Below are 23,915 nucleotides of genomic sequence, written 5' to 3' on the forward strand. Positions count from 1 at the left end.
AACCTGTTGCTGTCGATTCCAGCTCATGCAGTGACCCTATAGGACCCGAGTAGAACTGCCTCATAGGGTTTCCAAGGCTGTAATCTTTATGGAAGCAGATCGCCACATATCTCTCCCTCGAGATGGCGGGTAGGTTTGAACTGCCCACCTTTCAGTTAGCAGCCAAGCACTTAACCTCTGCACCACTAGGGCCCCTAAGCTTTCCTTAATGATCCTGAATCACCTGATTCCAGCTTGTTGACCCTCACAGACTTTAATTATAAAGATTTATATTAATAAAGAATTGTTTACAAAATGCAGAGATTGGAAGATGAAAGAGTTGATGCCCAGACTATAAAGACTTAATGAAAAGAGCTGCACAGGACTCTGTAGCTGAAAGTTACAGGGCATTTATAAACTTCAGCCTTTTTTCCTCCAAGCTGTGAATAAGATACGCCAGGTTGGGAGTTTAAATTGTCCATTCCTCCTGCACAAATGATTAAGTGTTCAACTACTAACTGAAAGATTGGCGGTTTGAACTCACCCAAGAGGTACACCTGAAGATACCTCTACTCTGGAAAGGTCACTGCCTCAAAAACCCTGTGGAGCAGTTCTACGGTGTACACATGGGTTCGCCATGAGTTGGAATCAACTCCATAGCAGCTGGTTTGGGTTTATTTAATTGGTTTCCCTGTATTAATTATCTATTGCTAGATAGATTTAGCAGTACTTTAGAACAACAAGCATTATGTCACAGTTTTTGTGGTTAAAGATCTAGGGAGTGGCTTAGCTGGATTGTTCTGGTTTAGGGTCTTTGATGAGGTTGCAATCTGTTAGCCAAGGCTGGAGTTATCTGAAGGCTTGGTTAGGGCAAGAGAGGAGGGGCCTGTCTCCAAGAGAGCTGAGACACATGGCTCTTGGCAGGATGCCAGAGTTCCTTGCCACGTGAACCTCTCCACAGAGCTGTTGAGTATATTCGTAATATGGCAGTTGACTTCTCCAAGAGCAAGTGGCTGTGACCCAAGAGGAACAGAGTAAGCAGAATGCCACTGTGCCTATTACTACAGGGTTTCTGAAGTTCCACACCATCACTTCAGCTTTACTGAGCTTTATGAAGTCTAGCATACACTCAAAGGGGAGGGATTAGGTTCTGCCTTTTGAAGGGAAGAATATAAAAATTTATGGCAAGGAAATCCATAGGTACTAAATCATCATAACAGATAAACAAGCAATGTTACTTTGGTACTTGGGAGTGTTTAAGGGCTCTGAAGTCAGAGTGCTTGGTTTCAAATCCCATCCTGCCCCTCATTAACTATCTGACCTCAGGCAAGGAATTTTAGATTCCTCATCTATAAAATGAGCATAATAGTAATATCTGTTTCAGAGGAACATAGGGAGGAATAAGTGGAAAATACAAGGCAAAGCGTTGAGCATAGTGACTTCTATTTGGTAAGCATTAAATAAGAGTTAGCTTTTTTTTTCTTCCCGCTGGTGGGACACAGCAATAACTTTGATATAGAGGACACCTTTCTATAATGTTATTAGCAGAATATGAATTTGCTCTGAAATATCTACCATATTAGCCTAAATATTCCTATTCTGTTTTTTAAAATTCTGCTTATAAATACCTGCTTAGTGTTGAAGACTTGAAAATGCAGATAAGTATGTACATACAAAGTCAAACCCATTGCTGTCCAGTTGATTCTGGCTTATAGTGACCATGTAGGACAGTAGAACCTCCTCATAGGATTTCCAAGGCTGTATGTAATCTTTGTGGAAGCAGACTGCCATGTTTTTCTTCCGTGGAGTGGCTGGTGGGGTTGAACCGCCAACCTTTCAGTTAGCCGCCAAGCACTTAACCACTGCGTGACATATATATACCATCAAAATGCTGAGCGTGGATTGATACAGTGGCTACAACAGTGGGCTCAAGCGTAGCAAAGATTGTGAGGATGGCACAGGACCGGGCAGTGTTATGTTGTACATAGGGTCCATATGAGTTGGAACCAACTCAATAGCACTGAACAAGAAGAACATATATCACCAGTTGCCTCCACATCAACTTCGACTCCTGGCGGCCCCATACGTATCAGAGTAGAACTGTGCCCCATAGGGTTTTCAATGGCTGATTTTTTGGAAGTATATCGCCAGGCCTTTCTTCTGAGGTGCCACTGCGTGGACTGCAACCTCCAACCTTTTGGTTAGCAGCCGAGCATCTGTACCACCCGCGGATGGATGGATGAATAAACACATACATACACACTCTCTTTCTCTCTCACATGTACATGGTTTGAGTCACATAGAGTAGGGAAAATATATTTAAATCTTGCCACATTTACACTGTATTTTCTCATGTTAAAAATTCATCAAACATTATTTTAAAAAGAAAAATCCATTGAATGTCTTGATTATTTTCTCAGGCCTAAGTCTCAGAAATGAAATTCCTGAAATATTTCTGAAATATGAACCTTTCTTAAGACTTGTGATATATAATGCCAGATTGCTTTCCTAAAAGTTTATACCAGTTTATATTTCCAGTAGCATCCTACCTGTTTTTGATATTCTCAGTACAGTATTATTGGTTTCTAAAAAGCATTGGTGGCTTTTGAAAGCCTAGTTACGGGTGTTGTTGTTAGGTTCCATTGAGTTCCTTATGACTCAGAGTGACCCTGTGTACAAAAGAACAAAACACTTCCCTGTTGTGCACCATCCTCACAATCATTGTTATGCTTGAGTCCACTGTTGTAGCCACTGTGTCAATCCATTTCCTTGAGGTTCTTCCTCTTTTTCACCGACTCTCTACTTTACCAAGCATGATGTCCTTCTCCAGGGAATGATCCCTTCTGACAACATGTCCAAAGTATGTACAGGAGGCCACCCTTCTAAGGAGCGTTCTGGCTGTACTTCCTCCACGACAGGTTTTTTCATTAGTCCATGGTATATTCAGTATTCTTTGCCAACACCAAAATTCTAAGCCATCAGTTCTTCTTACGTTCTCCTTACTCGTTATCCAGTTTTTCATATGCATATGAGACCACTGAAAATACCATGCTTGGGTCAGGCGCATCTTAGTCCTCAAAGTGACATACTTGCTTTTTAACACTTTAAAGAGGTCTTCTGTGGCAGATTTGCTGAGTGCAATACGTCATTTGATTTCTTGACTGCTGCTTCCGTGGATGTTGATTGTGAATCCAAGTAAAATGAAATCCTTGACAACTTCAGTCTTTTCTCCATTTATCATGATGTTGCTTATTGGTCTAGTTGTGAGGATTTTTGATTGATGTTAAGGTGTAATCCATATTGAGGGTTGTAGTCTATGATTTTCATCAGTAAGTACTTCAGGTTCTCTTCAGGAGTAGATACAGCTTCTGGTCTCTTAGAGCTTAAACTATAGGGCTGTCTTGGATATTTATGTACAGAGAATAAAGTAAAATACACATCCATAAACTATTCACTACTTAAGATGTATCTCAAGGAGCAAATAAACAGGTAAAAGTTCTTTCTTACATTGAAGAGAGTACTCATTCTTCTTAAGCCCAGTTGATCTGTCACCTCCAGAAAAAAAAAAAAAAAAAAAACACCTTAGCTTACGTTACTCTTTTCCCTTCTAAACGGAATACATGAAAAACTAATGACTGATAGGAGTGGAAATTGAGATTTGTTATCTGGCCTAAAGCCAGAAATCACCCCTTAGGGTTCCTTAGCATCCCGCACATGGCTACTGTCTCAGTGTAAGATGATGCCTATCAGTGGATGATCCTAATTTTAAAACGATTAGAAATAAAAAGTAAGGGCTAACAGTTACATAGTTCCTTTCTCCTATTCATGGAAAGTTTACCCACTTCAGGAAATTTTACTCTTATTTGGTTAAAGGGAAATTGTACTTTGGAAAAGCCATGTAGGTTCTTTTTTGGGGGAAAAGGGGTTGGTGGTAGGGCTAGGGGAAAATAAATATTAGAAGAAATAAGAAAGGTCATGGGCTGTGTAAATCTGTTCTCTCTACTGACTTCTAGCAAATTTTTTATAAAAGGATATTGTATTAATATTACCACTGGGGAACATTTTCTTTCTCTAGACTATTAGCAAGGTTCAGTTAATTCAGATCATAAAATTGTCAGTTATTTTAAATTTATAATTGCCAAATCTCTTTTTTGTGTTTATTCAGCAAATACCCAGCACTTATTCTGTAGGAGGCACTGTTTCACATAAATTTTGTGTAGAAGCAACTTGAGGGCAACATTTTGTTTCATACTTTTTTTTAATATCACGGAATTCTGAAACCAGGATACAGTTTTCTTGTTTCAGTGAAGCCTCATCTTCATCATCGCTGATTTCCTGTATGTATTTCTATAAATAGTCACTAAATGGCAACTTATTGCCCTCTTTTTTTGGGGGGTATTATATTTTAATATGTACTTGTAGTAAGATTAGTTTCTATAAATAGTCACTAAATGGCAACTTACTGCCATTTTTTGGGTATTATATTTTAATATGTACTTGTAGTAAGATTAGTTTCTGTCAAAAAGGTTTTTCTTTAAGTAGATGATGATATAAAATTAATACGTTCCCTGGTTTTCAGATGAACCAAATAGAAATGGAAGGGTACGTGGATTTCACGACTAGCTAATTGGGGAAGTCTAATCTAATGGGTCGCTGTGAGTCGGAATCGACTTAACGGCACTGGGTTTGGTTTGGTTTTGGTTTAATCTAATGGGCTCAAACATAGCGATGATTATCAGGACGGCACAGGACCGGGCAGTGTTTTCGCTCTGTAGGGTCGCTATGAGTCAGAACCGATTGGGAGGGCACCCTGACAACAAGCTAATTTTCCAGAGGTTGGCGTGTTCTCTTGTTTACTAAATACTTGTTCAGTGTACTCTCCTGAGGCTTCTGTAAAGGGAAAAGAAAGTCGGTCTCAAAGTAGTTGGAAGCTCCTTACCTTCCAAGTAAAGCTTTTAAATGTTTTCTAGGTATGAGTTTTTGTTGTTCCTGTTTTAAAATGCTGCTCTTTAAAATAAACGTTTTACACGTAGCATAAGCTTTGAAAAGGCCAGAACAGGTTAAATAGCCACCTTTATTTACAGCTGTGGGATTAGCTATTACATCTCTTCCTGGAAGAAAATTTGATTAGTGGCTCTTTTCCAGAGGGGCACAATCGCAGACCTTCCCTCCCCAGAGCGTAAACGCGCGTCTTCCTGCGGAGGGGCAGAGTCCCAGCTGCGGCTCCCGGAGCGACCTCCCCGCCTCAGGTGTCTGCCCGCCGCCGGTCGTGTGCGCTCTCCAGAGCGGCCGCCCGGACTTCCTGTCTGAGCGCGGGGCGGAAGGATCGCGTTGCCAGTCCCGGCCGCCGCCGCCGCCGCCGCCGCCTCTGCTGCTGTTGCCGCCGCCCCCGCTGCTGCCGTTAGGTGGTGGGGTTTCTCGGCCCCGCGGCGGGAGGCGCGGCGGCCTCGGCTTCCTGTCGGAGGACGCGCAGGGATCCGGGCGTCCGAGTGTCTGCGAGTGCGTGAGTGTGTCGGTCGGCGCGCGGCGTGTGTCTCCGGCCGCGGTTCCGCCTCCTCCCCGCCGCCGCTGCTCACGGTGGAAGTCAATGTGAAGCAGCAGCTCCAGCCCCGGGATAAACATGGCGACGTCTCTGCATGAGGGACCCACGAACCAGCTGGATTTGCTCATCCGGGCCGGTAAGGATCGGGGAACTTTGGTCCTGTGCATCGGTGCAGCAGGAGAAGGGGTGCACAGAAAGCGGGGTGACTCCTTTTCAGCGGTCAGTGCAAGGGGGTACAGTGTCTATCTCAGTCACTGGGGCGGCCGGGGGAAAGGGGGGTAGTGAATGAAGTAATGGAGGCGACGAATCAGGAAGTGATCACCTTGGTGTGTAACCTGCCTCGAAATTGGCGCTGTCGCTTCTGGGTGGGTTTGGCGAGCGGGGAGGCAGCCGCCGAGCAGAGCGCTGGCGGTGGGTGCTGCAGAACCCAGCCACGGGTAAGTTGGGACTCGGGGGCGGACGAGTTGTGCGCTTCACCCCAGTTGCTGAGGAACCAGGAAGTGAGTGAGGCTGTTGTCTTTCGGCTGCGCCTGCCACGCTGTCTGGCCGGAGAGGCCGCTGCTGCCGGCGGTCGGGGGCGGCGGGCTTCTCCCGTGAACGCTGGCCGCCCCCGCCGCGTTCGCCTTTCGGACTTCGGCCGCAGATCATGACTTCCGCATGGACGGGCAGCCCCGGAATAGGTCAGACCAGCACCCACCAAAAAAAAAAAAAATGCTCTGATCCCGCTCACATCCCCACCTTGTGCAGCCTCAGGAGTAACGGTTCTGGAAAGGGTCATTTTAATAATGTTAGGTAACCGGGATGGTGTTCGTCTCAGGGGCCCGCCTTTCCTCATATAATGGGGTGCTTACGGAGAAACTAGGTTTATGCCCCTTCCCTCCTGTTTTTTTTTTTTTTTCTTTCTCTGGGGGGGTAGTGGGCAGGACACGGAATATTTTTTGTAGCCCTGACCTGGAGCGCTGGGGCGTCAGGGAAGAACATTTGTTTTTGTAAACAGTGGGTGAATGTAAAGAAGTGGGGCGGGCGGGAAGGAGTCTCGGCCCTGGGGAAGTCTCAGCACGGAATTGCCCCCTTTCCCCTCCCCCCCAACCTCCCACCATAGCGGAAGCGCAGCGGAGAGGACAGAAGAGACGGGATTGACAGGCCTCTGGTTCCAATCTGCTCTCTGAGACGGTCCAAATAAGAACGTTGATTTCTGGGGGCGGGACTAGGGGTTTGCGCTGGGCCAATGGAGATTGGGCGGGAGTGAAGCTGACAATGTACGCATGGAATTGGAGGGAAGAGGAGTGTAAACACGGAAGTGGCCGCAGGGGTGGGGGATGTGCAGCGCCGCTGCTGCAGCGGAAGGGCACGGGCTTGGGTTACATGGAAAAAGCAGCTTTACTTAATAGTCTGCGCAGTGAGGGCCCTGAATTGGTGTGGCAGTGATTAAGTGCAATTTACGTTATTAATGAACGTACATGTAGTTTTCCCCGGGTCCCGTTTTGTATCGCCATTATTGGAAATAGGAGGACGAGAAACGTCCAGCGAATCGTAATGTGTAAAAGATTTTACCTTCTGTTTTCCACCCATTGTTTTTAGGTAGGGGGCTTGTAATTGTTTGGTGAAACTGCGTGATTCACTTCGATAGGGGGAAATCGCAGAAACAAGATACGTTTCTTTAATTTTAGCAGAGCTTTAAATTCACTCTGGAGTGATACAACCGAATGTATTGTATAATACACCAAGCGATTAACCTTTTTTTTTTTTTTTTTTTTTGCAAAATGTTATACTACACGGCTCAAAGATCCCGAAGGAAAAATCACTGAGTTGTCATTAAAACCCATTTGTCTGACGGTTATTTTCTGCTTAGATCAAGAACTTAAGTTTTAGTGAATAAGAGGCAGAGCACAATGAGAATTTGGTTTGTGTATCTTTAGGCCATTGGTATCATAATATGAATCAAGGGATAGAACTTTTGACTTTATGTTATTGGTATTAATGATACTGATAAATTTTGGGGGTGATGGTATTTCCATGGGTATTAAGCATGTACATTTAAAGAGATACTGTCTCAGTGGTTGTGAAAGCCTAGAGAACCTTAGAATAGCCCCTGCAGTAAGAGTTTTTAAAAGATAATTGTAAAAGGTTAGAAGGCTTAATTTTGCCAATGGAAGATGTTTCACAAGCTTTCGGAATTACCAGTGAAACTATATGTAACCTGTGAGTACTTTGCTCTGAGTGGATAGAGACAGTTCTCAGTTTGAAAGTACAAATGTTTTCTCTCTCTTTGAAAAGGGTTTACAAAAAGGTTAAATACAGTTTACTAGTCCTATTACATTTCTTTAGTATATGCAAACCTTAAAAAATGAAGTTCCCTTTGATGATAATAATGTTTTGTAAATAATGTGTTTTACATATGGTTGTTTCAAAGGTATTTTCTCAATCATGTTCCTGTAATTCGAAGCTCCTTTACAAGCACTATTTTAGAAGAGAAATCGAGAGAGGTTTGCTAATTTACCTAAGGTTAATTTAATGAGTCAAACGTTGGGGAGAAAAAGTGGCCCAGCAAATGGAGAATCACGTTTATAGTTTTTGTTACTGCTAATTTTTTTTTAATTTCCAGTGATGTTGGGTGTAAAATTTTTATTTTGTAAAATGGACAGAATGATACCTTTTTATCTTGCTTTTGGGGAGGGGGAAGATAAGCAAGTGTTAGACATAATTCTTTCTCACAAAAATTTTACAGTGTTAAGTGAGACAGATCAAAATCTGTATAATATGTGAATGTTAATATAGCTACAGTGATTGCTGTAATATGTTGATTAGTATTGGATGATTAATATTAAAGAAAACTTCTAGAGGAGATAAGCTTTGAGTTGAATATTGTTAGTGTAAGTGTTATTTCTAAACAAGTACAAGGAACGTAGGCATTACCACTACTATTGCTACAAAAGGTGTCCTCCCTCATTTTAGAGGCTTAGATACTACGTACGGGCGCTGTTTCACTACCAGATAAACAGTTCTGCGGCCATAGAAGTTGGAGTAAAGGATAAAGTAAATAGTGCCTATTTATTGCTGTATAAGCTTGCTTATTAAAATCACTGTCATTTTGACGTACATAATATTTTTGTGGTAAAATCTGAGATATTTCATAAAACTTCTAATGGCAACATGATGTATGAGGCTCTGAAGTCAGGAGACGAGCTACATCTAGCTGTCACTAAACTAGCTGTATGTTAGTGACTATATCCTTTGGTGCTTCATTTTCCATAAGAGAACAGGGTTGACTAGATGACTCTGATAACTTTCAACGTTCCAAAATTGTAAGTGGCTCAGAAATATTTAATGGAAAGTGAAGGCTTCTCTTTATTGGATTTTTTTACATCATTTGATTTGACTGTATCTCTGAGGTTGCTGGAGCCCGGGTGGCTCTATGAGTAAGCGGTCAACTGCTAACCAAAAGGTGGGTAGTTGGACTCTGCCAGCTGCTCCTTTGAAACCCTATGCTGCAGTTGTACTCTGACCTATAGGGTTGCCGCGTGAGTCCGAATCCACTCAGTGGCAACACGTTCTTGTGGTTTTATAAGGTTGCTTGATGCATGACTGGGAGGTTAATTTTTTTTTAGCCAATCTTTGAAAATACAAATGCGTGCCATGTTAGAGTTTGAGGTCCTGTTTGTATGTTGAATAAGTCTATGTACGGGTTTTTTTTTTAATAATTTAGGCTGATTTCTAGTGTATGTAGCCTATTATACAGAGTCCTGGTGGCACAGCGGTTAAAGCGCTCTGCTGCTAACGGAAAGGTTGGAGGTTATAACTGACCAGCTGCTCTGCAGGAGAAAGATGTGGCAGTCTGCTTCTGAAAAGATGACAGCTCTACTACACTGCGGGTCAGAATCGACTTGATGTCAGTGGGTTTAGCCAGGCTTTTGTTTTTTGGGGTTTTTGGGGGGGCAAAAATGAATGTCTAGCACTGTTAACTTTCCTACTGGTTATGTGAAAATGTTGTGTACATATATGGTCTGGGTTTTCTGGAAAATTTTCAATTTAAAATATTCTGCGTTATTTTCAAGTATACTCACCTTGACTTTCTTTTTCTTTTTTTTTTAATTGGAGAAATAGCATCCCCAGAAGTTTTGCTCTACTTTAAGGCTGCTATTCAATGGAAAGGGGAAATTTAGCCTAAATGTTTTTACTGACAACACAAATGTGTTTAGTCTATCAAAGTTCATCATGAAATTTGAACCTGAAAATCACATTTTCTCATTCACTGTAAGTTGAAAGAGGTAGTGTCAGTCTTGTAAAGGTCATCAACTTGAAAAAATTAAATTTAGCAGTATGTGAAAAGATGAAGCATGTGTTGAAATAAAACTGGAGGAATGGCATTAATTTCGCTTTAAAAATTATTTTAAAAATGTGTTATAAGAAATTACCCTTCAGAATTAATGGCAGCATTGGTGTTACATTTTATGTAAAAACTGAGTTAAAGAATGTCAGTGTGAGCAGAGTCAATGAGGATAATTCAACGTGAAACGGTATCTTTTAGAAACATTGATTGGTGGGAAAAGGCTGTCAGGAGAGTGTTCTTGATAACTGTTTAAACTTCTTATGTATCTATATCTTAAATCTTCAAAACGATGCAAAGAAATACTTATAAAAACTTTAAAAAAATCTTTTGTGTAGGTAAGTGGACAAAATACTGTTTTACTGTGGAAATGGAATCACAGATTTTCATCTACACAGATGTTTATGTTTAAAAGCTCAAGTTTATATATAGGTGAGCGTAGAATTTGGTTGTTATTAGTTACATTTCATAACAAATTACAGCTGTGGTTCTTAAAACATGGCCTGGGGACTCAGAGGGGTCTAGGCAGTCAGAGGAACCCCTGGGTGGTGCAAACGATTGGTGAACTCAGCTGCTAACTGAAAGGTTGGAGTTTCAAGTCCACCCAGAGGTGACATGGAAGAAAGGCCTGGTGACCTACTTCCAGAAAAGCAGTCGTTAAAAACCCTGTGGGTGCAGCTCTGCTGTGACACACGCTGACGCTGTGACACGTGGGGTGTCGCCTTGAGTTGGAATCAGTGTTGATGGCTACTCATTTCATGAAGTCAGAACTGTTTTCAAAATAATACTAAGACATTATTACTGGTCTTTTCACTGTCATAAGTGTACGGAGGAATTTTCTAGAGGCTACATGGCGTGATATTACAATAGATTGCATGAAAATGCAAAATGAGAATGCACTGTCTTCCATTAGATTAAACGTTAGAGTTTTGCAAACGTTGTAACAAAGCTACTCCTTTATTTTTCTTTTAGAAAAGTAACTTTTCATAAAAGTACTGTTTATAAGTAGTGGGCTTATTGATTTTAAAATGAATTAATAAATATTTCAAATTTTCTGTTGTAATTTCAAATATAATTATAAGAAGGATCTATTAAAAAACAAAACAAAACTCTGTATTCCTAAATAATTTGAGTGTAAAAGGGTCCTTTGACCAAAAAAAGTTTGAGGGTAGCTGATTTACAGCTTTGTTCAGGTCCCCATGGTAGCCACTAACCACATGTGGCTACTGAGTACCTGAAATGTGGCTGAGAAACTGAATTTTTAAATTCCAAAGCAACGGAAAATTTTTTTATATTGGTTACATATGGAAAAGACAATATTTTGGAAATACTGGATTAAATAAAAGGTATTAGTTTCACCATTTTGCTTAATGTGGCTACTGGAAGATTTAAAATTACACTAGTCCCAGACCTTTACCTCTTGTCCTTCCTTCTTACTTTCATTTGTGTTCTTCTCTCACCTGTAACTGTTGGAGCCTTGGGGCATTAGCAGAGAGCTGTGGTCAGTCAGGTGCAGGAGTTGAGTGGTGGCCTTGTAGTGGTAGTTCATGGTCTTGCTTGTTGGGGGATACCACCACCACCTAATTGTTTCCCACTCTTTTTTTTTCTGTTACTTGCAAACTAAGTTTTATTTTTGACCTGAGAACATTGTTATGAACTGAAGGCATTGCCAGCATTCTCTTCTGCAAAGCGGAGAGGTATGCTTCTTGTCAGACTTACTTACCAAGTTTGGTATTCGCTAACAGCTGCTGAGTGAGGCTGGAGTAGTCTACCATACAAACACAGTTTGATTAGAAAGATAGAAATGAAACAAGAAGACTTTTATCTATAGTAAAGGCAAGGATAAGCAATTTTTTTTTTTTGCACTATGAATAAAATTATAATTGTTTTCAAATTTTATTTGAGGCATTTATTTCTCGAAGTAATATTGACCAGCAACACCAGCTAGTGGTGACTAGAAAATGACATCTGTCAGATTACCTTTAGTTTCATTGTTTGTTTTTTAAGTGAGTTGCTTGTTTTTTTTTCTCTGCAGGGCTAGAAAGATAACAGTCAATCAAGCATTAAGCAAGAAATAAGGAAATTTATTTTTTAATCTTTGCTTATAGCATGCATGGAAACCCTGGTGGTGTAGTGGTTAAGTGCGACAGCTGCCAACCAAGAGGTCAGCAGTTCGGATCTGCCAGGCGCTCCTTGGAAACTCTATCAGGCAGTTGTACTCTGTCCTGTAGGGTCGCTATGAGTTGGAATCGACTCGACGGCCGTGGGTTTGGTTTTTTGGTTATAGCGTGCATAATACTGCTAAACGATACCAATAAATTCATGTTTATTCTCAAGAATTGTATGGAATTTAAAATTTTATTTGAACTATTTATCTGAGCAAATTAGTATTGAAAAGTTTTCAAAAATTTACACAGACTCGAATAAATTTCTGTTATCAAAAGTTACTCGTTGACTTATGTAAAGAGTGCTTACATAAAAACGTGAAGTATTCGTGGACACTACATTATTTTAAAAATTGATCTGAGATTTGGCTCTCAGATTTTTGTTTGAATGTGTTTAGCGTTTTTGTTTTGTGTAAGTATATAAAGATAACAGGTAAAATGAGTGAGCATCAAAAATAAGAGAAATCAGTGCTTTCTTAACAATTTGTTTACAGAGTGCCTTTAAATTATCTTACACCTTTATTTAGCTTTGAAATTTTTTACTTCCAGCTATGTTTTTAATGCTCTCTGAACTATTAGTATATGCTTCATGAGGCTAGAGATTTATTCACGCTTGTATACCTGGTTCATAGCACAGGGCTGACACATGGTAAATCCTTATGTCATGTGCTGAGTTTACCAAGAGTAATAGATCTTCTAGTTGGTAATTCAGAGATTTATGCATAATCTTACATTCATATCCTTTTACATTTAAAGTATGAATAAGTAAATTTTCTTAAGTTTATATGAACTTGTTTTAATCTGTAGAGTATATCTGGGATAATATGTTGAATTTTGAGGGGTGGGGAAGGCTGGGATTGGAGGTACGAACAAGAAAGTACATTTTTTAAGAAATAACTTCCACTGACATAAGAAACCATAAAACGATGGTTTTGGAAATGCACCTTACTTAAGAATTCAGGGTAGCATAATATGTGACCCTTAGGCAAATTTCATTTTGTTTATATCTTAAAACATTTGAAAATCTCATAAAATTCTGTTGCTGTATATTTGAAGCTCTTGGTTTTAATATGGTAGAGTTTGTAGGGTGTGTCTTAATACAATTATGTAAGGAATTAATTTATCCAGGATGGTTTATTAATAGCACCTAAGAAAACAGCTAAATTGCAACACAAGCCGACTTTAAAGAGAATGAGGTTCCTAGGATAAATTTCAAAAACCTGAGAAGTTGCTTTCAAAGATTCCTTAGTGTGAGTATTGTAGGGAGGGACTTAGAAAAAAATAGTTGCAAGTGGTAATATATTTTATACTTACTAAGTTTCTTAAAGTTGAGCTAGAAGGACTGATCGCATCCTTTGCTTCAGTGAAGCTGCAGATGAGAGTAAGCAGGGTCACCTAAAGATAGATTCACGTAGAGGTTTGGCTGCCTCTCTGGAACCATTTAGCTTTGAGCAGATTTCCATAAATGGAAAGAGCAACTGGAGAGAACCGGCACCTTGGTGAGAGTGTGGGTGATGTGCGACAGGTGGTAAAACCAGCTCTGGGTGTTCCTAAATGCCGTCCACACGGCTGGGGCTTAGGACTGAGGCGCCAGCATTTGAGCGTTCTGAGACTAAGTGGACTTTTTATTTTTTAATTAAAAGTTTCCTGGAAACAATTTAAAAGGATGCATGTTTTTAGTATGTAGAACTTGTGGGTTTGTAGTATGGTTTGATGAAATTTGTGTAAATGTTTCCTTTTAGCTCCTTTGCGGGGGGGATATCTTGAGACAATCAAATTGGTAACTACTACATATTTCTGTAGTAGACTATTCAGTATTTTAAGTCAGGACGTGAGATCAATCTATTATTAGGATAATAAGTTCTTAAGTTTGTCCTCAAAGGTCGGTGGGTTTTCCTTAAATTCAATACATAAAAGAAATACTTGTGTGCCTACTATTTGGGAATCTTACGTTAGGAACTACAGCAAACACAAAGATGAGTTAAAATAGCCCCCTGGACCTGAAACAGTTTATAATGTAGGAGTGTTAAAATAAGCAGTTACCACCGTTTATTAAGCTATATGTTAGGCACTGCCCAAAGTTTTGTGGGAATCATTGTACTTTTAGTTCTCACAGGTAATACGTAGTCCTGTTTTGTAAAAAAGGAAATAGGGGCTTAAGCTCTGTTAAGTTAAGCTGGAACTCCAGTTTTGGACCTGAAAACCAAGCTGCTGTGGTGCGAAGCATTACTGTTTCATGAGTAACTTAATCAAGCAGAGCATAAAATAAGTGCTAGAAGAGATACAGAGGGTGGTAGAATTAGAAAAGGTTCACAGAAGCATGGAAACTCTTTTTCTAAAATGTCTTAGGAAAAGCCTACCAAAGTCCAGTGAGGTCCTGAAGAAAGAATAGAGCAAAGTTACTGTGAAGAAAGTTCCCACGTGCTCGGGAGCTAAAGCTAATAATGCCTGTGGTTATCCATCTCCAGGCAGCCCTGACTAGAGAGTTTTTGTTTACCTAGGAAAGTCTGTAAGAATTGAACAGAATCATTAAATTAGAAATATGATGTGTTTCTGACTGATTCTGCTAGGTACTATCCCTTGGCTTTAGTTGGAGCACATCAGAATATATCATTGATTTCGTGGGATTGTTCATCTACAGCTGTCCTTCTCCCCACCCTCCCCACCCCAGTTAGTTTTGGCCTAAAGTTGTTGCAGTGTTAAAATTTCAAGGATTTTTCATTGTTTTCTTTTAGATAAAATGTAGGAACATCTCAGTAATTTCTTATCAGTCTCATTGGTTGCTCTGTAATCGACATTCATTTTACAAAGTGTAGATACTGGCTTGCTTTGATTTTTAAATTATTTCTGTAAATTATGTAGACATATCAGTGGCTTATTTAGAGTTACTTACATAGGTGTGAATTTATATTTATTTTTCAGTAATGTGTTTTCCTTTAGTAATGTGTTTAGTAACAAATGTGAATGTACTTAAAGTGCTTTTTTAATTGAGTAGAACTTTTTTTCCCCAGTGGAAGCGTCAGTTCATAGCAGTAATGCACACTGTACGGATAAGACCATTGAAGCTGCTGAAGCCCTGCTTCACATGGAATCTCCTACCTGCTTGAGGGATTCAAGAAGTCCTGGTATGTGAATTGTTCATTTTTATATTAAACATGTAACATCACTTCATATTTCAAGAACAAAGGTTTTCTTGTTTTTAATGCAAGGGGATTGTCAGAATTCTCAAAAGTCTATTATCATGAATTGAAAGCAACAACTGATCTTTACTTGTCAAAGTTCCCAAATCTTAAGTACTTTAAATAACTTAATTTTCATAATAAATGATACATAAAATGTCATCATAGCCAAACGTGTGCTGCCACTTCCAGTACCACGTCCGTAGCCTTTGTAATCCCTCGGAGCGTGGCAGACTAGGCAGCTGCCTCCCCTGACCACCTTCACATGTTTATTCGGTGATGAATAGGTAGTAACTCAGGGAACCGTCCATGAAGGAGAGAGGAGATAGCTTCATATTCCCTTCAGTCTGTGAGTTTTTTTTTTCCTTGATCCTTTTTTTCTTTGAGACTTCCCTTGATAGTCATATTGTCCTAATTTTAATTTGTACTAATTTAAAATGTTACTTTGACTTGTTACAGTTATGGCCCTCTTCTCATAGGGATTTACAACAAGTGCTAAGAGCAACCATATTTTTTATTTGGAATCTCATGTATTATATGAGAAGAAAATTAGGACATTATTGGTCAATATATTAATCCACGGTAGTATGTATTAACTGCATCTCTTAAAGAGTCCCATATCCTGATTATTCAGCGTATGGGAAGGTGGTTGGAGCAACATTATTGTATGTGGTGGAATGTTGTTAGCTGCCATCAAGTCAGCCCCTGACTCATGGCGTCCCCATGCACAGCAGAAGGAAATGCTGCCTGGGACCGTCTGCATGATCAATTGCAGATTGGACCATTGTGATCCATAGGGTTTTCATTGGCTGATTTTTGGAAGTAGATCACCAGGCCGTTTTTCCTAGCCCATTTTACTTTGTGGAAGTCCCGCTGAAACCTGTTGAGCCTCCTAGTAACACGCAGGCCTCCTTTGACAGAGAAGTGGTGGCTGCGCATGAGGTGCGTTGCCCGGGGACTGAACACAGATCTACCTCGTGAGAGGCAAGAATTCTACAACTGAATTACTCTTGCCCCCATGTAGTAGAATACCAAATAGCCATCTGTATGTATTTTAGTGACCCAGAACAGACCCTTGTTCTGTTAAGTAAAATTTTTAACTATTGAAAGATGATATTCTGTAATGTCCAGGTTTTCCTTTTCTTTATATTCTAAAATGAACTGTAGGCGCTTACTTTTTACTGAATACCCATTATAAATGTTTTTAATTTCGTACCATGTGCCTGTATTACCTAGTTAAAGAAAAATGGTGGGCACGTGGGAAGAAAGTAATTGGTAAAGAACTCACTATTACACTATGACTTTATTTTCAAATAATTTCCCAATTGTCAGAATAATCCAGAGTTTTCTTCAGTGAGCTTGGAAGCATCTAAAAGTGTGAAGAAAGGTGGGGTGTGGGGGTCACGACTTGTGATCCTGGCCTTATGCAGATAATATTTCTTTCAGGTTGATTTTGTTTGCATTTATTTCCTTATGTACTTTAGATCATATTCAGCAAATTAACTTTTTGAGTATTAAGTGCTTATCGTGCTTTGAGTAATTCTTAATAAGCCTCACCACTTGAACTGTCCACATAAGAAACATTAATGGGGGTGGAAATTTTAATTTCTCAACTTTTTTTTATAGTGGAAGTGTTTGTCCCTCCTTGTGTATCAACTCCAGAATTTATCCACGCTGCTATGAGGCCAGATGTCATTACAGAGACTGTGGTGGAGGTGTCAACTGAAGGGTCTGAACCCATGGACACCTCTCCTATTCCTACGTCCCCGGATAGCCATGAACCAATGAAAAAGAAAAAAGGTAGAGTCTCCTAAATTTCTGAGAAAGCAAGTGAAATTCTTTTCTGATGTTTGTCCCCATCAACGGATACAGAAATAATTTATAATATAGGTTTAAGGTTGATGTTAACTAGATATTTTCAAAGAATTGACAAGGCTTTAGTTTTGTTCTAACATGTTTATACTGTTTCAAGAATTCAGTATTTGAGTAGTCAAAGTGCTTGCCTGAGGATGAGATTTTAACAGGTGTTGGACTTGACAGAAGGGAGATAGAGATGCCCTGTACATTTGTCTTAGCTGTTCTTCTACTTTCTGGACCTTTTGCAAAACCATTTTATTTTTTATTTTCTCTATTTTCATAGTCTTACCTTCTCCCTCTTTTGTGGACATTAAAAACAAAGAAACAAAACCAATATTACTTGCTTCCCGTACCTTCTGCTCTGAGACACCAAGATTGCCGGGAGACTTCTAAGTGGAATAAACTTTTTCCTGTCCAGGAGAGAGAGTTACATGAAAGCATTTTGCAGCTCACCGGTGGGAGAAGTAAGGGGCGGTTCCACTTAGCACTTGATTGGCTCCTGCTCCCCTGGCCTTAGTGGGCAAGGCCCAGGCTCCCCCACATCTCTGAGGCCACCAGAAGGTGGGCCGTAAGCAGGTCCTTGTCCCTGACGAATCAGAAGTAAAGCTTCAGAGAAATGGAATCCTGAGTAACTGGGTACTCATCTGATTCCACGTTCTTCCCATTAGCTTTGTTCACATTTTAGAGTGAAAAACATCAAAGGCAAAAATAAGTGGAAATGTGTGTGAGAAATAATCGTATTTTCTTTCCTTCATTAGACAGATGTGTTTTGAATTGCTGCAGTGTGCACAGCTGGGTGCTCGTTGTCGGGGGGGGGGGGGGGGATACAGTGAAGATTAAGACAGAGTCCTTTTCCCCATCTAGTATATGTAGATTGTATCTTGAGAGAGGTAGGAAGGAGAGAATTCAGAAGGAAACGTCAGTTCCTGCTATAAATGTTTAAAGAAAAGGCTTACATACCAATAGGCTTGTTCACCACCGCCCCCCCCCCCCGCCTCCCCCCTACAGCCTTGTTTACCCACTGCCCGCTGTAGCCCTCCCTCCAGGGGTTGCATCCACTGGGAGCTCTTACAAAATACTTCAGAGATTTTTACATTTAAAATAAGACGGAAATTGGTTCTTCTGTTTTGCCTGTAAATAGTAGGCTTCACCATTGAAAGAAAAAAACTGAAAGAAAAAGAAGAAGATGGAAAAACTGTGAAAAGCAAAGGTCATTTAGGGAATCAGAACTGAAGATAAGTAGATTGATCAGCCCATACGGTATGATATAAACCAGGAAAAATGATTTGCCAGTTTAGTACTATTTTTATCTTTTTGAGAATTCTTAATGATCATTTTAAAATTACCTATAACACCCTTATTTATATTAAAAAAGCTTTTCTGGCTAAATACATTTGGAACATACAAAGTTAGATAGATTATGTTTAAATAGCAGAGCCTTCTTTTTATTCTGACCTCTTTTGATTTACTATATACATTATGAATCCCCAAGAAAGGATAGCATGCACTGTTCTTAAAGTTACTTGACTATAGAACCTTTTTTCCTATTGAAGATTAATTTCTTAATGTCTCAAGGAACATGATTTGGGAAATCCCCTATTGGGCTAATATTTCCATTAAGGAAGCTGGACTTCTGTGCTGAATTTAGGAGCTGGTGAAGATGCTAGTCTTGGTGCTGATTTATACATACAAATATTTAAATTGAGAACTGAAGCTCTATTTTCAAACAAGGAGGCCAGCAAACTTTGTGTTTTAATTTTTGCCAAACCAGGCTTCTTATTGATTAGGATTACCAGAATGAAATCCTAGAAAGTAATAGCTATGTATTTTGAAATATAAATTAAGACACTTTAGTTAGTTCTTTCGTTAATCTTGATAACCCTTGCCAATGAGTAGAGGGATAATAGAAATCCCAGATGTACAACAATTATAACAGTAGTAAGATATTTAATCTGCAAATATAATGTATGTGAATATTATCATCCTCTTTCCTGAGGCGTCCGTCCCTTCCCCGTCTGTGTTCATCCAGTAGTGCTGAGGATCAGGTACGATTGGTTTCTGGTCTGAGGCTTCTTCAGCAGAGAGAGGAGTGTAGCCCTGGCTTTTCTGTTCAAAGTCTGTTTGAAGGAGCCTTACAAGGGGAAACGGCACACACATTTATTAAACATACAAAGAAATTACTGGAAGTTTTTCTTTTTTTAACCCTTCTTATGTACCTGCACATTGAGATGGGGAAATTTGAACACGTATATTTAAATTCTGGTAAATTGATTGGCTCAGAGAGTTAGAACATGTTTAAAATAATAGTTTTTACTTTTCCTCATTTGAGTTCAAAGTGCCTTGCAAATTATCAGATCTTTTGCAATAGGTAGGTAAAGCTGTTTGTAATAACCCTGTAGGACAGAAAATAACTTGATATTGGGAGCTTCCATTGCTACATTGAGGCTCTGACCATGTAAATGATAGATTAGTAGTATCTGATTAACTTCCTTAATCTAAAATTGCGTAAGTTCTTGACGCTCCTTTTAGAAGGAATTCCCACTTACACTGAGTATGCTACTCCACAGATTAGTGCCGGATTTCATGAATACTGACAGCTCACCTTGCCCTTCAGTGTTATGTAAACTTGCCCTCACTTCCCACCGAATTAACCCCTACTGGCAACAGATTCTCATCAGTCACCTTCGCTTGCCGCACGTGCAACTTTTAACTTGTCGATAAGTTTTCAAGCCTTTCTTGCACTAAAGTAAGGCTCAGTGAGAACTGTGCACACCTGTCCCGGCTTACCTACAGACTGGCCTGGCTCAGTGAGAACTGTGCACACCTGTCCCGGCTTACCTACAGACTGGCCTGGCTCAGTGAGAACTGTGCACACCTGTCCCGGCTTACCTACAGACTGGCCTGGCTCAGTGAGAACTGTGCACACCTGTCCCGGCTTACCTACAGACTGGCCTGGCTCAGTGAGAACTGTGCACACCTGTCCCGGCTTACCTACAGACTGGCCTGGCTCAGTGAGAACTGTGCACACCTGTCCCGGCTTACCTACAGACTGGCCTTAAGGCAGATTGGGGAACTGATCTCATTCATAACCGGGGGCTGCCTGTAATGTGTTATCAGAGTTTGCTAATCATGCTTCTACTTGTTTTCCTGTTTTCAACGTATGGTTTCAATATCTTATTTTTTTCAGTTGGCCGTAAACCAAAGACCCAGCAATCACCAATTTCCAATGGGTCTCCTGAGTTAGGTATAAAGAAGAAACCCAGAGAAGGAAAAGGTAATTTGGGGAGGGCTGTTTTGTAGCTGAGATTTCTTTTTCAGTCAGGTGACATTTTAGCATTTGTAAGAAAATTATTTCTGGTACATGCACATATGGTAGTGCTTTCTCTGGTAGTGGTGCTTAACCAGGGTAGGTCTCAGCATCACATGGGGCAGCGTTTTCAAAATCTCCATGCCCAGTCCCTACCCCACAGAGATTCCATGGTCATAGAAACGGGGACGGGCATTCGTCTTTGGAAAAGGTCCCAAGGGAAGTCTGACACACACCCTTCTGAAGAGCCAGTTTGCGGGGCTGTGTGTATAGCGTTCATCCCCACAGTCACTTAGAATTAAAGGAGGTTTGCAGCTGAGACTTGTTTCTGAGACTTCATTTCTTCATTGACAGAAGCAGTGCGAGGATTCATGGAAAGCTGAATTCCCCAGTCAACAAGTTCAGTCAAAAGTCAGAACAAAACTCACCATACTTTTGCTTTAGAATTTGTATGTTCTAATTGAAAACAAAAACCACAGCAAGCCTCCCCTCTTGTTTGTTGAGTGAGCTGGTGCCAAGTAACATTTCAGTAGTGGTTTTAGCTGTGTTCTTTCTCAGAATCGGGTAATAAAAAAATCTGCCACTGCTGTGTCTTGAGACCAGTATTCAATAGTTGGGTAAATTTTTGATTAATAGACACAAGTTTGTTGTATCATTAATAAAAGCAGAAATTAAGTCGCTAGTGGAAGTCACGCCTCTGGTGTCGAGTTAGAAACTTCGGTTACGTTGGATTCTTATTTATTTGGTAGCGGATGATTCAGTTTGGGGCACGTTTAGGATGCTTATTTCCTTTTGGTCATTTCATATTTTTTAGGTCTTAGATTTTATGTTTTAATTTATATTGAAAACTTCAGAAGTTACATAGTAGTGATAAATATTAGGAAGCAAAACCATTACCGTTTTTGGTTTTGTTTAAGAATTTCCATCACTAGTGGTATCTCTTGTACTTACGCCTAACACCGGGGAAATGCGATGACCTGTTTTTACCAGTTAAAATCACCTTTTGTTATTAAACTGGAGGCAGCTTGTTGTAACGGGAAGAGTAAACTTAATACAGTCAAAACTGGATTCAGAATCAGCTTGTTTCCTTTCTACTTCTGTAAAATCACGACAACGTCTGTCATAGGCTTAACGAACTACTGTGCCTGATGAAGGCTTCCCTTTCTGAATCCAGTTTTCCTTAAAAAGCAGAAATAGAATTGTTAATTTTAATTTGGGAATGGGAACTAGTATTTAAAGACTAATTTTTTAAAATAATACTCCATATTTATCTTTAAATACGGAGTTTGTTAAAGATAGTCTGAGGAATGCTGATGAGTCTAATTAATTGAGGAATGTTAATGAATCTAACTGAACAAAGAGAAGCATTCATATCCCTGCTATGTGCAAGGCATTGTCTTAAGGCACACAGAAGTGTCCTCTAGACGAGGTTCTCTGCTCACCCTCCCTGTGTCCGCTCGTTACCATCGATACTGGTTGCTGTGGAGTCCATTCTGACTCAGGGTGATGCCACGGTGCAGAGTAGAACTGCTCCGTAGGGTTTTCAAGGCTGTGACCTCTCAGATGCAGATCGCCAAGCCTGTCTTCCGAGCGTCCTCTGGGTGGGTTCGAACTGACAGCCTTTCAACTGGTAGTCAAATGCTTAATCATTGGCCGCCCAGGGACTCCTAATAATATCCTGGTTGTGAACAAAATAAAAAGGCCCCCAGCTACACATCTTGAGGGAGTTGAAGGTTGTGTAAGAGTTGTAGGTAGTGCTGGTGATCTTCTAAATAGTGCTTCAGAGATACGAACGTAACACTGTGAAGTTGAAGATACTGATGGTCTTTTAGGTCAAGAGATGCACATTGGGCTCAACTGTGGGTTATTTGTGAGTTTTTTTGATTTTTAAAGGAAATCCAGAATTTAAAGGAAGTGCCAGAGGAGGAGTGTCAGTGCTCACATTGGGGGCTTGGTTTGAGAGCTTCCCACCTGGAGGTGCTCACATAGCGTGTAACTTGAATCTGCATTTGAGGATACAAGAGGGATAGAGGGATAGATAGCGGGAGCTCAGAGATGACCTGGTGACTCAGTGGTGGCACATACATTGTTTATTGTTATATGCCATTTATTGGCAACTGGTAATAGAACAGACGCCATGCTACGTAAGGCAAATATATTCTTATCTCCTCAGGATTCTTTTCTGTTTTTCATCAATTTAAGAGTCTCTGCTCCTGGAGGCTACGGAGGAAGTACAAAAATCCCAGCAGCCTGAAAGCCTGGTTTTCTGATGCCCACTGCCCATTACTCTTTCCTCATTTCAAATGGAAAAAAAAAGTGATGTTTTCTTCCTTTTGGGATTCAGTTCCTTATTTTATCTACCCAAATTCCTCCCATCCCTTCTGTGCAAATCTTAGCCATTTTTCAAGACTTTTGTGATGCTTTTTAACCAATCCATTTTACTTTAACTCTTCAGATCTGAGATACTACTTTCTAGCATTCGTTTGGAAAATAATTATGCATTGCCTTGCAATATATTATTTCAAACTGTTACATATCTTTTATATTGTTTAACTTGTCATCTACTTATTTCTTGTTTTCTTTCCAACTAAATTGTAAATTCCTTGAGGGCAAAGACCAGATTTTTAATGTGTTTCTATCCTCTACTACACTTGTTCACCTACTGTGCACTCGTTGACTATCTCGTTATCTGACATTTCACATATGGCAATAGTAAAAAATCTACTGTCCAGCTATTTTGTATATTAACAGTCTGGCAGCAACAGACACCGAGGTGAGAGTAACACTGGCTGTGATGGTTAAGGTTATGTGTCATTTTGGCTGGGCCATGATTCTCAGCGGTTTGGCAGTTATGTAATGATGTAGCCATTCTCCATTTTGTGATATGATGTGCTCATTCTCCATTTTCATAGAACAACCTGGTCTTGGGAACCTAATAACTGTGTCAGTAAGTGAGGAGTGGGAGTATTTTATCCTACAGAAATATTTTAATGTTTCTTCACTTTCGGATTTTGCCAGTAGAATGATCCAGAGCTAGTGTTATATATCATTAACATTTGATGAATGCTTGACTAGTTTAGGGACTCCTCATATTACTTTCTGTTTTTAAGAGCTCATTTTAAGACTGAAGCTCAAATGTCTGTAATAACTGAGTTGGTCACATGTAATGAATCCTTTTAATAGATTATCTTCACTCCTCTGGATGTGATCAATAGAAAGAGTCTAAACTGACCAGTAGTCCAGTGGGTAGTGGTAAGAGAATTTTTAAATGGTTATGGGTCATTTGTACTACGTAAGACATGTACCTCAGAGTTCATCATAGGTGAATCAAAAGTATGTTTTTTACAAAAGGATCCTAGGACTGATGCCTAAAATTTTTGCAAACGTCATTGCATATTGCCTGCCTTTTCAATAAAATTAATATGCATTTCAAGGAATTTTAATCATGGAATTTGGGCTTACCATGTAATAAAATACATTCATTTTTTATATTCATGATATTCAGAATTTAAATTTATGTTTAAGTTAATAAATTAAAAATCTGTTGCCATGAAGTCAA

The 23,915-nt window shown here is 39.9% G+C and overlaps 2 protein-coding genes across 11 annotated transcripts in view; both read left to right on the top strand.

Annotated features, from left to right (window-relative positions):
- ELF2 (E74 like ETS transcription factor 2) overlaps positions 1–23,915 on the top strand; it is a 127,794-nt gene that overhangs the window by 98,287 nt on the left and 5,592 nt on the right. For 7 of the 10 annotated variants that reach the window (XM_049885263.1, XM_049885264.1, XM_049885265.1 and 4 more), the window contains 3 exons: positions 15,025–15,138; positions 16,819–16,992; positions 20,237–20,323. In XM_049885263.1, coding sequence (XP_049741220.1) covers positions 15,025–15,138; positions 16,819–16,992; positions 20,237–20,323 — 375 coding nt within the window. Of the gene's footprint in view, positions 1–5,360; positions 5,658–15,024; positions 15,139–16,818; positions 16,993–20,236; positions 20,324–23,915 lie in introns of those variants that run through there. The other 3 variants (XM_049885270.1, XM_049885269.1, XM_049885268.1) reach the window with 3 other exon arrangements.
- Positions 4,924–5,572, top strand: LOC126076703 (neural Wiskott-Aldrich syndrome protein-like). Its single transcript, XM_049885277.1, has 2 exons — positions 4,924–4,949; positions 5,125–5,572. Exons 1-2 carry the CDS (start codon positions 4,939–4,941, stop codon positions 5,570–5,572), a joined length of 459 nt encoding a protein of 152 aa, XP_049741234.1. The 5' UTR covers positions 4,924–4,938.

Source organism: Elephas maximus, chromosome 5 (assembly GCF_024166365.1).
Source record: "Elephas maximus indicus isolate mEleMax1 chromosome 5, mEleMax1 primary haplotype, whole genome shotgun sequence".
Classification (NCBI taxonomy): domain Eukaryota; kingdom Metazoa; phylum Chordata; class Mammalia; order Proboscidea; family Elephantidae; genus Elephas; species Elephas maximus.